Consider the following 14,770-nt stretch of genomic DNA (forward strand, 5'->3'; position numbering starts at 1 on the left):
ATCAAAACTTTCACAGTTGGTAAGTCAGAAATAGGAAAAAATCAAAACTATATCATTTGCATAAGAAAAATAAACAATTTCCCTTCTCCCCAATAATCTAATTCAATCATGTACAGTTTAAAAAGAGTGCCAATTATACTAAGCCAAATCAAGAGTAGGATTTCAAATTTGACTCTGATAGATGTAGAAGATATTCAAGCAGCTTTTTTTTTTTTTTAGTAGAACAGGACATATAATCCAGGCTTTCTGTCATACTACACAGCAAACTGATTCCACCTGAGATCAGTCGATAGTCTATATGTAAAGGTGAAATATCAAATAAAACTAAACTTGAAACCCCAACTTGAAACATAACACCTTCTAGTGCAGTTTCTCCTAAAAATCTGGCAGATTCAATAAATTGAAATATTATGGGGTTGTTAATCTAAGTGGGTTAATCAGTTAAGAAAGCTTTTATCTGGTTAACTCATGCTGGCTGGGCCCCAAGGGAATATTAAATGTCACTTACCCAGATAAATCCCAATGAATATCCCAACTAACTGCTAAAGCCAAAACCAGGTATTGTGTGGGTGATCCGGGGATCACAAAATCCCCTAGGTGTTATGTTTGAAAGGTGACCACTACGGATGTGAAAAGCAATTCTATAAATACTCATCTGCATTTATATGCCTCTACTGTACATAAATACAGGGAAAATAGCATTTATAAGCACTTTAAGTGTTGTTGTTTAAAGGGCACGTGTATGTGCTATCGTGCATAACTCCTCAAGGAGGGCACATGTGTGCAAGCAGCATGAGTGGGACGCTTCTCTCCCACTTACACGTGTAACTTACAGAATATTTTAAGCTGCACATGCCTTTACCACAGTTAGTGTGGGAATACAGAATGGGTTGTATTTTGTACCCCTGGACATTTTATCAGGGTGGATTAGGATTTCTTGTGGTAGTATAAGTCAGCTGTTGTTGAAAGGATGGTGGTGGGAGGGTTATTATAGTTGCCAGTTGCTATTACTGTTTTCTACTTGTGATTTATAAACAACAGTTGCAAAGCATATTGTCTCTTTTTATACTTTAATTAAAAGATAAATACAAAATCATAAGTGTTCGATGCTTCTGCAGATGAGGACAGATTCCGCGGGGATGGGGTGGGAACAGAGACAGGGCCTGTAGGGACAGGATGGAGACAGAACCCACAGGGACAGGGCGGGGACAGAGACAAACTTTGTCTTCATGTCATCCTCTAGGAACACTGAAACCTAGATGGACCAATTACTTGCTGATCCATAATGAGCTCCACTTAGAAAAAAAGAACTGAAGTGGCCCTGCACAACAATGATGATGCAGGAAATATTGAACAAGTATAGTGGGTTTCTCTAGAAAGTTCACAGCTTTGTTTACATTTAACTAGCCCAGGCTCCATCAGATAACATTCCCTCCTTGTGATGACTGTATATCCTGCTTGTACTCAAAGAAAAGTTAAATGGAAGCATAGCACTGCACTATAGTTTAAGCAACTTTTTGCTTTTTCTAACGTCTAAGAACATTAACTCACCTGCAGTGTTTCTATTTGTTTTCTGATACTGTTGTTAGATGGCATCTAAATAAAGCAATGTGAGACAGCAAAACATAACAAACATGAGAATGGGAAGCACATGCAGGTTAGATGATAAATAGCACAAAACAACAGACAGCAGATAACTAAAGGCTCAATTCAGCAGTTCAGTACAGGTTGATAACAGATGCTTCTAGAGCAATCATATCTTAGATTCATAGGGGAAAAACTATTAACAGAGTCAGCAGACAACCCCACTACTCAGTAAACACTTTAACTGCTGACTAACTCTAGATCTCAAAGTTGGCAAAGGGTGCAAGTAATATTAAGCAACACACATTTGCCTTGGTTACAAGGTCATTGTAATTATTTAATAAAGTGATAACAGCTAAACTAAAAAAAAATGCAGGGAATAACGGTACTTTGCAAAAAAGATTATATCACATTAGAATTGTTTTTCTCAGTCAGTTCATTCGGAATGAAAGCTTCTTCTAAAGCTCTCCTAGATGATCTCTTTCTCTAGTATATAAAGAAGCTGGTCCTTAGTAAACAAAAATAAATCATATGGGAGTTCCTTGATATTATGAAAAATATTTCCATTTGGCATGAAGATAAATTCAAAGATGATATGATTATCATCCTGCAGCTCTTTAGTCAAACAGCTTCTCAAAAAGACAAGAAAAAAAAATCTAATGAAAACGAGTATGGCATTTACAAATAAGAACAGAAAAAACAAGAGAGGATGATCTCATGAAATAACATTAGAACTTTTTTCCTGGATGATTACTGGCCTGGGATAAACTATCTTTTGCAGTAATAAACTTTTTGGTGACCCACCACAGATTTTCTAAATTTCCATTGCTGCAATGGGCACTTATTCCAAATCACAGTAAAAGCTCTGGCAAAATTTCCTACTGAATAATAGTTCACCCCTTTGTATATGGAAATCAGTACAGAATTTCTGCTGTATAGAGCCCTAAGGAAAGTATGCTTAATGTTAAATAGTCAACATAACTTTTTAAAATGTAAAACATACACTTCATGATAGCAAAAATAAAATTGCACTTAATAAAAGCTGCGATAGCAAAATTAAAACAGAAAAATAGCAAAACTAATGCAAATGAAGAGAAGTCACTGAAGATGGAATATGTTAGATAAAAACATAATAAAAAGAAACAGAGAAGCATGAAAGATGCCACCATGAAGGCAAAGCTGACATTTCAAAACACAAGTGTGTTTTTGTAATGTTTTAAATAGAATTAAAACAGAAAGAAGGTAATATTAGAAGGCATTCAAGTCACTTACATGTAAACAGCAGCATTTACAACGAGGCTGGACAGATATTTTATTTGCAGTATACTAAAGTTGAAATTTGAAATGTAAAATGGACTTTGGGTTCACATAATTAAGTGAGGGGCCAACTGAGTTTTCCTCTCTGGTATGTTAATAACATGTCCAATGTCTATAAATACCCCCCCCCCCCCCCCCCCCCCATTTCCTGATTGGCTACATTTGGACATGTAGTTTTGCAAAATATAGCACTTAAAACATGTAAGTGCGGACATCTACATCACCTTTAAGTAGCAAAATTGGCACTTTCACATGCAAATCCCTAAATGATGCTGTTCTTCTTTTTAAACATGTTTCTTACTGAAATGGCTGTTGCTGCTGGATATGCCAAGACTTATACGTGCTTATATTCCTATGCCTCCTAATAAATATTATACAACAGGCTCCATTGTTCAGTCAGGCCTTTCGTAAAATATCTGTATGTCCTATTTCCCGATAAGAGGCCCTATGAAATATTGGACCCAAAAGTATGCTAAGTTAGAACAAATCATGCAGGACATGAGTAAAGATCCATGGAGAGTCATTACTCAGTGAAGGACTTTCCTTAAAAGACAATAAAACCTGAAACACAAAACATTATGGAATCATTAGCACTTTCCTAAGACTACACTAAAATAGAATTTAATAAAATTAAGTGCATGACACGAAGAAAGACTAGCAAACTCAGACTGTAGGCAAGGAAGTACTTAAACATAACCAATTATATTCGGTTTAAAAAGAATACAATTTCAACTGAACAGTAAGATAGCTAAGGACTGTTATCCATCAAACAGCATTCCAAATAAGACTTTTTCTTACCTTCAAATGTGATAAACAGTTCTGTAGGAAAATATGCCAGTTATTTAAAAAAAACTGTTTTTGACTGACACACAACAGGCAAGTGATCAGTGGATAGAGTGCCTAGGGAAAGGGAAAAAGGTGTGGAGAGGGGGTTTATTACAAATTTTCTGCATTAACAGTTTATCATTAAGCAATAACCCAAGTTAGATAAAGCAGAGCTTTCACTATAGAAAGGCAAAACTAGAGTTAACGTCTTAATATATACCCTTAAAAATATAATCATCCTTAAGCTGACTATTAACTGGTCAATATTCAAGCAGCAGCAGCAATGGTTTTTTAAGTGCTTGCTGCAGCTGGCTACATTAGACCTGAATATTCACTGCCAGGCCATGTCCAGGCACCAGAACTGAATATCCAGGTATGACCAGATATATGCTGGCCACCAGCACTTATGTGGGCCCTGGCTGAATATATGCTAGGACCCAGATAAGACGCTTATTCAGGTCCCAGCTGAACAGCAGCCGGGACCTGCATAACTGATATGTGAGGTCCTCCAACTTTCCCCCTCCCCCAACTAACAGAAATCCTCCTGGTGCTCCTCCCAACCAACAGAGACTCTGAATCCCTGGCCTTACCCGAGGCCATTCCTGGTGGTATAGTAGGATGAGGGAGGAGCAGTGGCCCTCTGTTCCCACCCTGTCTCACTCAAATACAAAATGACATTACCGCCAGGGGATAGTGGGCATCACAGAACTACTACAAGGGTCAATTTTCTATAATATGGGAGATCTTGGGGGGAGGGGGAGCACGAGGGCAGAGTTCTTAGTTGAATGGTGGGAGCTTTGATGGTTTGTGTTAGGTAGGAAGACCACATCAAGAGGGTTCTCTGTTGGATGGGGGAATTGGCTCGAAGGGGGAGGATCAGCTTGGTTCCTGACAGCAGAACCCTGAAGGTATGAGGGTGGCAGCCGATATTCAGTGCTGGCACCCTCACAGCTAAGCCGCCAAACATAGGACACCATTGTGTATGGTCTTTTCTGGCCACTTAGCTTATGCAGGCTACAGCACTGAATATGGACCACATCTGTAAGTGCCAGGTCCTCACCAACTCTGCCCCACCCCTCCCTTTCACTGCCCGCTTTTGCAATGGAAGGTTAGAACCGATATTTAGTGGCGCTGATCAGTTAAGTGCCACTAAACATTGATGTCAAAGAGATCAACGCGATTTAAGTGGCAGGAGCATCTACTGCATGCTTAAACCCAGCTGAATATCGACCCCACTGTTTAGAGACATATGCATATTTTTTATGCTAAAGAGGAATTCTATCTTTAAAACTTTGACCGTCTTAGTAGTATCAATGGTACTTTTAGATAGGGTAGTTTAATCAAGTTTCATCCGATAATAACCAATTTTAAGTGTTATTAAAGTTAAGAAGATTACACATCCCTCCTTTAGCACTTTAATGCACTGTCAGGTCTCAAAACAATTACTAATACAGTACACAGAATTTTGCTGAGTATTTAAATATAGTGCAGAGAATTTTTAATTTGTTTGAGAACTCCTCCAGGAGTATAAACCCAACAATAAAATTCTTGATATTTTAGACTTGAATTTCAAAAATTTGGTTTACCCAAATTACTTCTCTAGCCTCCATTATCAAACAGTTCAACTTTATAAAAATTTAAGTCATAATGTTTCTGTAAGTACCAGTGAATGCTTCTTTCTTGAGCTCAGCTCAACTGTGGTATGATAAAGCATCTCTACAAAATTTTTCAGACATGGCACATTAACTTCATTTTTAACGGCCTAGATAAAAATAAAGAAGAAATTGTAAGTACAGAAAATATTTAAAAATATATAGCTTAGAGGCAATATAAAGAGGAAAATCAACACCCAAAATGGCCTTCAAATGTATAGGTACAAATTGGATGCATGAATAAAGCAAAGTACTTACCTGTAGCTGGTGTTCTCAGAGGACAACAGGTCAATTTTCTCACATCTGGGTGACATCATCCACGAAGCCCAGTGCAGACGCTGACTAATAAGTGAAGTAGAAAATTCTAGCATCGTCCCACTGCGCATGCACTGGTGCCTTCCCACCCGACAAGCAAGAGCGGGACATTGAGTCAAATGAAAAGCAAAAAGGAGATAGCCTATAACTAAATACAACTCCTAGGGGAGGTGGGAGGATATGTGAGAATAAGCAGCCCACTGTCCTCTGAGAACACCAGCTACAGGTTAGTATCTTTGCTTTCTCACAGAATAAGCAGGCCGCCTTATTCTCACATCTAGGAATCCCTAGCTATCAGGCTCACCAAAAATAAGAAAGCTAGGATAACTGAGTCTTGAAACATCAAGATTAAAATTTCAATCAACCTGAAACTGCATACATCCTAGGTGTGTAGGTGCAGAATTGAACAGAATAAAACTGGGCCTAGGAGGGTAGAGTAGGATTCTAGACACCAAACAAATTCTGCAGAACTGCCTGTCCAAACTGATTGTCGTGTCGGGTATCCTGATCCGGAGAGTAGTGGGATATGAATGTGTGGACCAAAGACCACGTTGCAGCCTTGCAAATCCTTCATTTATTTACTAGTAAAAAAAGGCCCGTTTCTTGCTGAAATGAAACGGGCGCTAGCAAGGTTTTTGGCGGAGGGTGTATGCTTGAGAGAGTGTCTGTGACAGTGACTGTGTGCGTGAGAGAGAGTTAATGTGCAAGTGTGTGAGTGTGAGACAGTGAGAGTGGGTGCAAGTATGTCTGTCAGAAAGTGTGTGTTTATGTGAGAATGAGTGTGTGCGAGTGTGTGTGTGAGACAGTGAGTGTCCTTCGCTCTCCCCCTCTCAGGTTTGAGGATCCCCTACGCTGTGGCCTGAGGACCCCTCTTCCCACCCCCTGTCTGTGGTGTGAGGACCCCCGCTCTCTGTGCTCTGAGGACCCCCCTCTCTCTGTGGTTTGAGGACCCCCGACCCGACCCCCCTCTGTGGTCTTAGGGTCCCCCCTCCCCTGCCCCCCCCTGCATAGTTTACCTTCGATAGTCGATGTGGGTTGCCTGTACCAATGAATCTTTGTATTTAGCAGCAGTGGCAGGCTGGCTTCAGAGTAGGCTATAGTAGTGAAGTCAGGGGGTTAAAATAGGTTTTGTTGCAGGTTTTCGGTGTGGGCACGCGATTTGCAAGCCCCTTCCCCCCCCCCCCCGGCGATATCACCCGACCCACTCCCCCCCCTCCGGCGCATAACGAAGCCCCTCCCCCCCCCCCCCCCCGCCCACATGAACCCCCTCGGCACCTGCAAATGCTAACTCTGTGGCTGCTGCTGCTTCTCCTGTTCAGCAGCAGCAGCCAGAACATAAAGAAACATTTTTTTAAAAGTTGTTAAAAGTAAAACGCACCTCTGCAGCTGCTGCTCCTCTCCCCTCTGATGTCGCAGCGCTCCTCCGGGGTCTTCTCCAGGGGCAGCGATGTAAAGGGAGAGGAGGAGCGGCTGCAGAGACATCAGATGTCTGTTCTCTTTTTTTTTTTTTGTTAGTGTGGGAGAGCAGGTCGGCGGTATTCGGGTCAGATGGGCGGCAGGTTCGGGAGGGCGGCGGTATTGTCCTAAACTGGGCGGTAGTTTCGGGAGGGCGGCAGTGTCAGGGCAGCGGTTTTCTGCTCAGCTGGGCGGCAGGGGCGGTTAGGTTACGCGGAGGGGGGCAGAGTGTGGGAGAGGCGTGAGGTGTAATAGGATAATAAAACTCACCCTCAACGTTTGCTCCGCCCTCGATGTCATGACGTTTGACGCAAGGGCGGGGCCTGGTGGCTTCACCACCACGAACCTTCGAACCTGAAGGAACTGTTGTCAGTGGCTTGGCTTCACTGACGTCAGTGTCCTCAGAACGTTGAGGGTGAGTTTTATTATAGTAGATTTGTAGCATTTGTATCCCACATTTTCCCACTATTTGCAGGCTCAATGTGGCTTACATTTTCCGTAATGGTGATCACCAATTTCGGAAGAGAAATACATGTTTAAGGTGAAGGAGACAGAGAGGATTAAGTATACAGTTAAAGAAGGTATATTTTCATGATTAAGATATTGGATTCACTTCAATCGTGATAGATTAACTAAAAAACTATCAGGAATATTAAACTTCAATCTTGTTAATTAGTATAGACAATCGGGAGTACAGGCTAATGGAGGAGTGGCCTAGTGGTTAGGGTGGTGGACTCTGGTCCTGGGGAACTGAGTTCGATTCTGTTGAATAAAAGCATAAAAAAATGGAAGTGGAAGGCTCCATTATCAGAACAAGCTGTGTTAACACTAAAACCTCCTGAGGCATGAGAAAAGAATGTGACGGACATTAAACATCAGCCAAAGGCACGGCTCCAGAAAGTCTGTGGGAAAGAAGGGAGCAATAAGGGGAAACAGATGCAGCAGCATGTTCTGCACATGATTAACAGCTTTGTGGTATTCAGAGACTTGCACAGGAATGTTGTATAAGAATTAGTCAGATGCCAGGGAAAAATGCTATATAAGACCAATGGGAAATCTGTATATTAAGCATTCTGACTGCTTTGTCTGTACAGATATGCTTCCTGAATACCCCATTGATGGTATACAGTAAAATTGTAAACTAAAAAGTGAATAAACTTTTTATATTGAATATGAAATTCGTCTAGCCTTTTCTTCAAAGTGGCGACCGCGGCAGGACATATGCCGCGCATGGAAAGAAAGGGCGAGACGAATGACAAATTAAGTGTTTGTTGTTAATGAAAGTTTTACAGGATTTTGAGAGCAAGCGTTGTTTAAGCCTGATTTCTGTGCACCACTGGCGTGGGAGTGATCAACCTACTGACGTGGACATACAGGTGACGACTCCTGGGCTTGCTTAAAAAGAAATAAGAAGACGCGTGAGTAATAGTGCACACTGACTTTTCTTTTTGTATATTTGTTTCCCTTTGTAGTTCTCTTTTTTGTATATATTTTTTGCTTAAGCACCCTAGTATATTTTTGTAGGTTGTGGTTATATAGGAGAAATTGTAATAGTCAAAATAAAATGGAAGGGAAAGGGGCAGATAAGAAAAAAAAGCCCCCTGTATATACTTTGTATTTAGATTTAGATAGTTCAAAAAAATGCACCCCTTTGCAGCATGTCATAGAATTATTTCCGTTAGATAAAAAACAGATTGAAAAAACACATGAGAAATGGGTCAAATATGATGCAAAAGATTCTTTTTTGAGCTGGTCTCAGTATGGATCGTTTGATCGTCCAAAATTATTATCTCTCCTGAGATACATACAAGAAAATAAAAAGAAGCAGAAAAGTTTAGAGAAGCATCTTACAATTTGGAATTTATTTTCTGTAGCAGCAGATCTTTTTCATGCTGATGTAGATAGGATACAACAAGAGGCAGAAATGTATAAAAGAAATAATCCCCTGTCGTATGAATCTAGCAGGGACACGTTGTGCCCCCTAAGGGCGACTGATAAAATGAAGGAATCAAAGCCAAAGCGCCCTGTGCCAAGCGCTGGGTATTCGGCTCTTGATGACCCCCCAGTGATTCAGAAAGTGAAAAGGGAGGGGATAATGAGGACAGTGATGTGGGGACTAGGGAACAGAAAAAGGAGGAAAAATGGGTGAGACAGAAAGAAAAAGGATTTAAAGGATTTCAGGAGTCAATTGCCTGACACGGTGTCATTGTTTGTCTATGTAGATGATATTCTACTGTCTGCTGAGACTGAAGCAGAATGCCTAGAATGGACTAGAAAATTATTTTTGTTATTAGAATTAGGATATAAATGTAATAAGGAGAAATGTGTTGTAGCTCAGGCTACTGTCACCTTTTTAGGACAAAATGTTTCAGCAGAACATAAGGTCATTATACCGGAAGTTATATCTATTTTAAATGAGACCCCGGTACCGCAAACAGTTACCCAGTTACGTGCTGTTTTGGGAATGTTAAATTACTGTAGACAATGGATACCAAATTATACACAAAAAGTAATGAGACTTTATAAACATTTGAAACTGCCCGCAGCCACACCAAAGAATACTCTGATTGTGTTGGAAGAGCAGGATAAGATAGTACTGGCTAAGATTGTGAGGGATTTGTTATCCCCAGGACCCTTAGCAGTAATAGATATCCAATCACCTGTGCATCTATGGGTAAAAGACATGGGAAACAGTTGGGCAGCCATGATTAATCAAAATAATGAAGTAAATACACCAGTAGCTTTTTTGTCAGGCTCTTTTAATCATGTGGAAAAGGGAATGAAAGAAATACCAAAGTTATTGACTGCTATTGTGGCTGCGGTAGGCAAATGGAGGGCACAAATGCCTTTTGTTCCTATTATAATACATACCAACCACACGATTAAAACGCTGTTGAGCCCTAGCCAGACGGCATTGACAGCCACTAGATTTGGAAAATATCAAGCAGTACTTTTAGGACAAGATATAAGAATAATACTATTAACTAAAGAACAGAGAAATAAGATAGATCTGCTTTTTCCTGTCAATCAAGAGGTTGAGATCGATACTATAGAAATCCCTACATTTCACTGTCTTACTTTTGAACCCTTGTCTGATGGGTTGATATGGTTTACAGATGGAGCTTGTGAAAGGACTGTTGCAGGCTTTGCCTGCGTGCAGGTGGATGAGAATCTAACAAAGATAACACAAGTACAATATAAAACCCCTCCTGATCATACTGCACAGCATGCTGAACTATTGGCCGTTATTACGGCCTTACAACAAACTGATATGACTCAAAATGTCACCATATATACTGATAGTGGTTACGTTGCAAGTTCACTACAGTATCATATATTAAAATGGCAGCGTAGGGGGATGATAACCAGTGCAGGTAAAAATCTACAACATTACACATATTGGAATTTGCTGTTTGAAATTTTGGCGAGAAGGGAACGTGAAGGTAGAAAAACGGCAGTTGTGTGGACCCCGGCCCACACTGAAAGGCCAACCTTTGAGGCACAAGGTAATGCAATGGCTGATGCAGCAGCAACGGAGGTGGTTAAGCAAAGTGAAAAGATTTTGTATAATACTAGACAGACACAGGAAGGGCCACTTACGAATGTAGATAAGATTGAAATGTGGCAGCCGGAGGGACAGGAAAGTGAAAAATGGTTGAAGAAAGGATGTATGAAATTGGGAAGTGAATGGTTTAATGAGGAAGAAGGATTACCTTGCATGCCAATGAGCCAAGTGATTAAGGTATTGACTGAATGGCATGCAACCATGCATTGGAACAAGGATACTATGAAACAACAATTTGAGCAAAGATTTTGGATAACTTGATTCAACAGGTCGTGCAGAATTGCATGGTATGTAATATTAACATACCTAAAAGAGGTCCTAAAATATCGCCTGGGACACTTCCAATACCAGAAGGCCCAGCAAAAGAATGGTACATTGATTTCACTGATATGATTGTTCCAGTGCAGGGAAAAAGATATTTGTTAGTTTGGGTGGATGCTTTCTCAAGGTGGATAGAAGCATTTCCATGTAAAAGGGAGACAGCACATGAGGTGGTACAATGCCTGATAACTCACATTATGCCAAGACATGGGTGTCCGTCTAGAATAATTTCTGATAACGGGACACATTTCAATAACAGTATTTTGAAAGAAATGGAAACGATTATGGGTTTAACACACAGGAAAGTATCAGTGTATCGCCCCACCTCCAATGGTTTGGTGGAGCGTTACAATGGAATTTTAAAAACAAAGTTGAGAGTCTTACTAAAATCTCTCAATAAAGAAATGGTGGGAAAATTATATACATAGCTTGATCTATTGCCATTAGCATTAATGACAATAAGGGCCCAACCTAATGGGCGTACAAAATTGTCCCCATTCCAGATACAGACGGGGCGTCAATTTTTTCCCATGCAAACTGTAAATGTGGAAAACACTATGCAGTATTGGCAAAAACTACAACCAATGCTAAATTTGACCAGTGACATGATTCGTACCAATGTGTCACATCAGGTAGGGAATAATGATGTTTGTGCTTTTAAAGTAGGTGATTTAGTACTACGAAAGAACTTTACACATAAAACGTGGAAGGATCCTGTGTATGTAGGGCCTTTTGCTATCATGGCCCTTACTCAGACCACTACCCGTCTGGAAGGTCACACTTCTTGGATACATTTATCGGACATTCGACGAATCAATAATACTGAAGTGGACAAGGAATAGACAGACAACATGTCCCTGAACATATTGATATTGAGTTGTTGTTGCTTTTTAGTTTTTCCAATAGGATGGACAATGAATACGTATGAGAACAGGCTGGCAGCAAAAATGTTGAATTTGACTGACTGTATTATATGCGCACACAGAATGACATCATCCTTGTCCTTGCCAGCTATGATGTTTGGGACTACAATGATAAAGTTGGGTGGGTACCATGTCTGTTATCCCAATAATACCTGTGTAAGGGATGATGGAAACCTTCATTGGACAAATGAGACTATTTATAAGCAAGCCTTGCTTATGGACAAGTACCCACAGACATCATGTTGGTGTCTGATTAATAGTATGACAACTGGAAACATCCCCGATAAAGTGCAATTACACGCACAATGTTGTAACAGGTAATTGGTCTATAGGAGGAAGTACAGTGATTATAAATGTCACAGCCACCAAAGAAAAGTGTGGCAATAAAACAAGCTGTAATAAGACTTTAACTCAATGGTATGTAACAACTGATTCAATGAATGTTATGCTTTTAATTTGTGTAATTTTTAATGCCACATCAGCTAATGAAAAGTAAGAATGAATGACAGTGTATTCCCCTTTGATGAAGCTCACTGTCCATATTCGAATCTCACCTCCTTGGACCAACTAAGGTTGGGAGATTATCTGTGGTGTGATTATAAATTATATACCTCAAGAGATATAAATTTTGTACTCTAGTACAATTGAATCTGTTTAATGCTGTGTACCATGTGTATTAGCATGTTTTCAAAAGATGTGCCTTTAAAATGACAATGATAACTGAAATCAAGAATGAACAGAACTTTAATATGTCAGCCAAAAATATTGAAAAACGTATGTTAAAAATGATAGAAAGACAAACCTTGTAGAAACTGAATGCCACAAACAAGGGGGAGGAGATTTAGAAGGGAGGTAAGGAAACAGACCGGAGCTGAAACAGATGTGTGAGTCCTGGAACACCAGGCCTCAAGGGAGGATTTGTTGAATAAAAAGCATAAAAAAATGGAAGTGGAAGGCTCCATTATCAGAACAAGCTGTGTTAACACTAAAACCTCCTGAGGCATGAGAAAAGAATGTGACGGACATTAAACATCAGCCAAAGGCACGGCTCCAGAAAGTCTGTGGGAAAGAAGGGAGCAATAAGGGGAAACAGATGCAGCAGCATGTTCTGCACATGATTAACAGCTTTGTGGTATTCAGAGACTTGCACAGGAATGTTGTATAAGAATTAGTCAGATGCCAGGGAAAAATGCTATATAAGACCAACGGGAAATCTGTATATTAAGCATTCTGACAGCTTTGTCTGTACAGATATGCTTCCTGAATACCCCATTGATGGTATACAGTAAAATTGTAAACTAAAAAGTGAATAAACTTTTTATATTGAATATGAAATTCGTCTAGCCTTTTCTTCAATTCCCACTTCAGGCACAGGCAGCTCCTTGTGACTCTGGGCAAGTCACTTAACCCTCCATTGCCCCAAGTATAAATAAGTACTTGTATACAATATGTAAGCCGCATTGAGCCTGCCATGAGTAGGAAAGCGCGGGGTACAAATGTAACAAAAAAAATGTTTAAGTGAAGAATTGATATAAAATTTTACTTTTTTTTTTTTTTTTTACTTTTCAACATTTTTTTATTGATGGCATTTCGGCAGAATACAACCAAGAATAGGTATCCACCAACAATCAAAAGACTTATCTTTCTTGAAAATACATTTACAATCCGTCATCAACTTTTAAACTTTTAACACTTTTTATCCCCCCCCCATGTAGTTAATTAACTGGTGTTTAGGATGGGTTATTATAGTATGCTTTACTGAATAGGTTAGTTTTCAATAATTTGCGGAAATTATTTATGTCGTGTGTTGTTTTTATTGGTTTAGGTAATTCGTTCCATATTTGCATACCTATATAGGAGAAACTGGATGCATATGTTAATTTATACTTCACTCCTTTGCAGCTGGGGTAGTGAAGGTTCAAGAACGTGCGTGATAATTTAGTAGAATTCCTGTTTGGTAGGTCTATAAGGTCTAACATATAACCCAGGACTTCATCGTGTATGATCTTATGAACCAGAGTGCAGACCTTGAACATAATGCGCTCTCTTAGTGGAAGCCAGTGTAGCTTTTCTCTTAAGGGTCTGGCATTTTCATATTTCGTTTTGCCAAATATAAGTCTGGCTGTCGTGTTTTGTGCAGTTTGGAGTTCCTTAATAATTTGTTCTTTGCAGCCGGCACAAATTGCATTGCAGTAATCTAGTTGGCTTAATACAATTGACTGTATCAAACTGCAGAATATTTCCCTAGGGAAGAAAAGCCTTATTCTCTATGAAGGCTGATCTCAAGAGGGCTACCAACGGAGCCATGGCTCTGACATTGTGAGCCATGACATGTCCCTCAAGAGTCAGCCAATGTGAAAGTGTGCATTTGCAACGGCCACCCCCAATCTGTTGGGGTAAAAAACAAAAGGCTGGGTGGACTGTCTATGGGCTTGCGTCCGTGTCAGATAGAAGGATAAGGCTCGCTTGCAGTCTAAAGTATACAGTACACTTTCACCAGGATGGGCATGAGGCATTAGGAAAAATATTAGTAGAACAACTAACTGGTTAAGATGGAAGTCCAACACTACATTACGACGGAACTTAGGGTGCATACGGAGAACTACTCTGTTGTGATGAAATTTAGTATATGGTGGATGAGCTGGCCTGGAGCTCGCTGACTCTGCGAACTGAAGTGACGGCCATCAGAAACACAACTTTCCAGGTCAACAACTTCAGAAGACAGGTATTCAGAGGCTCAAAAGGAGCATTCATCAGCTGGGTGACGACTATGTTGAGATCCCATGAGACAGCGGGAGGTTTGGCAGGAGACT

The 14,770-nt window shown here is 40.1% G+C and overlaps 1 protein-coding gene across 1 annotated transcript in view; it reads right to left on the bottom strand.

Annotated features, from left to right (window-relative positions):
* Nucleotides 1-14,770, bottom strand: part of FRYL (FRY like transcription coactivator) — a 655,466-nt gene that overhangs the window by 487,218 nt on the left and 153,478 nt on the right. The window contains 2 exon segments of the mRNA XM_030191364.1: nucleotides 3,700-3,801; nucleotides 5,390-5,488. Coding sequence (XP_030047224.1) covers nucleotides 3,700-3,801; nucleotides 5,390-5,488 — 201 coding nt within the window.

The sequence above is a fragment of the Microcaecilia unicolor genome, chromosome 2, assembly GCF_901765095.1.
Source record: "Microcaecilia unicolor chromosome 2, aMicUni1.1, whole genome shotgun sequence".
Taxonomy (NCBI): Eukaryota; Metazoa; Chordata; class Amphibia; order Gymnophiona; family Siphonopidae; genus Microcaecilia; species Microcaecilia unicolor.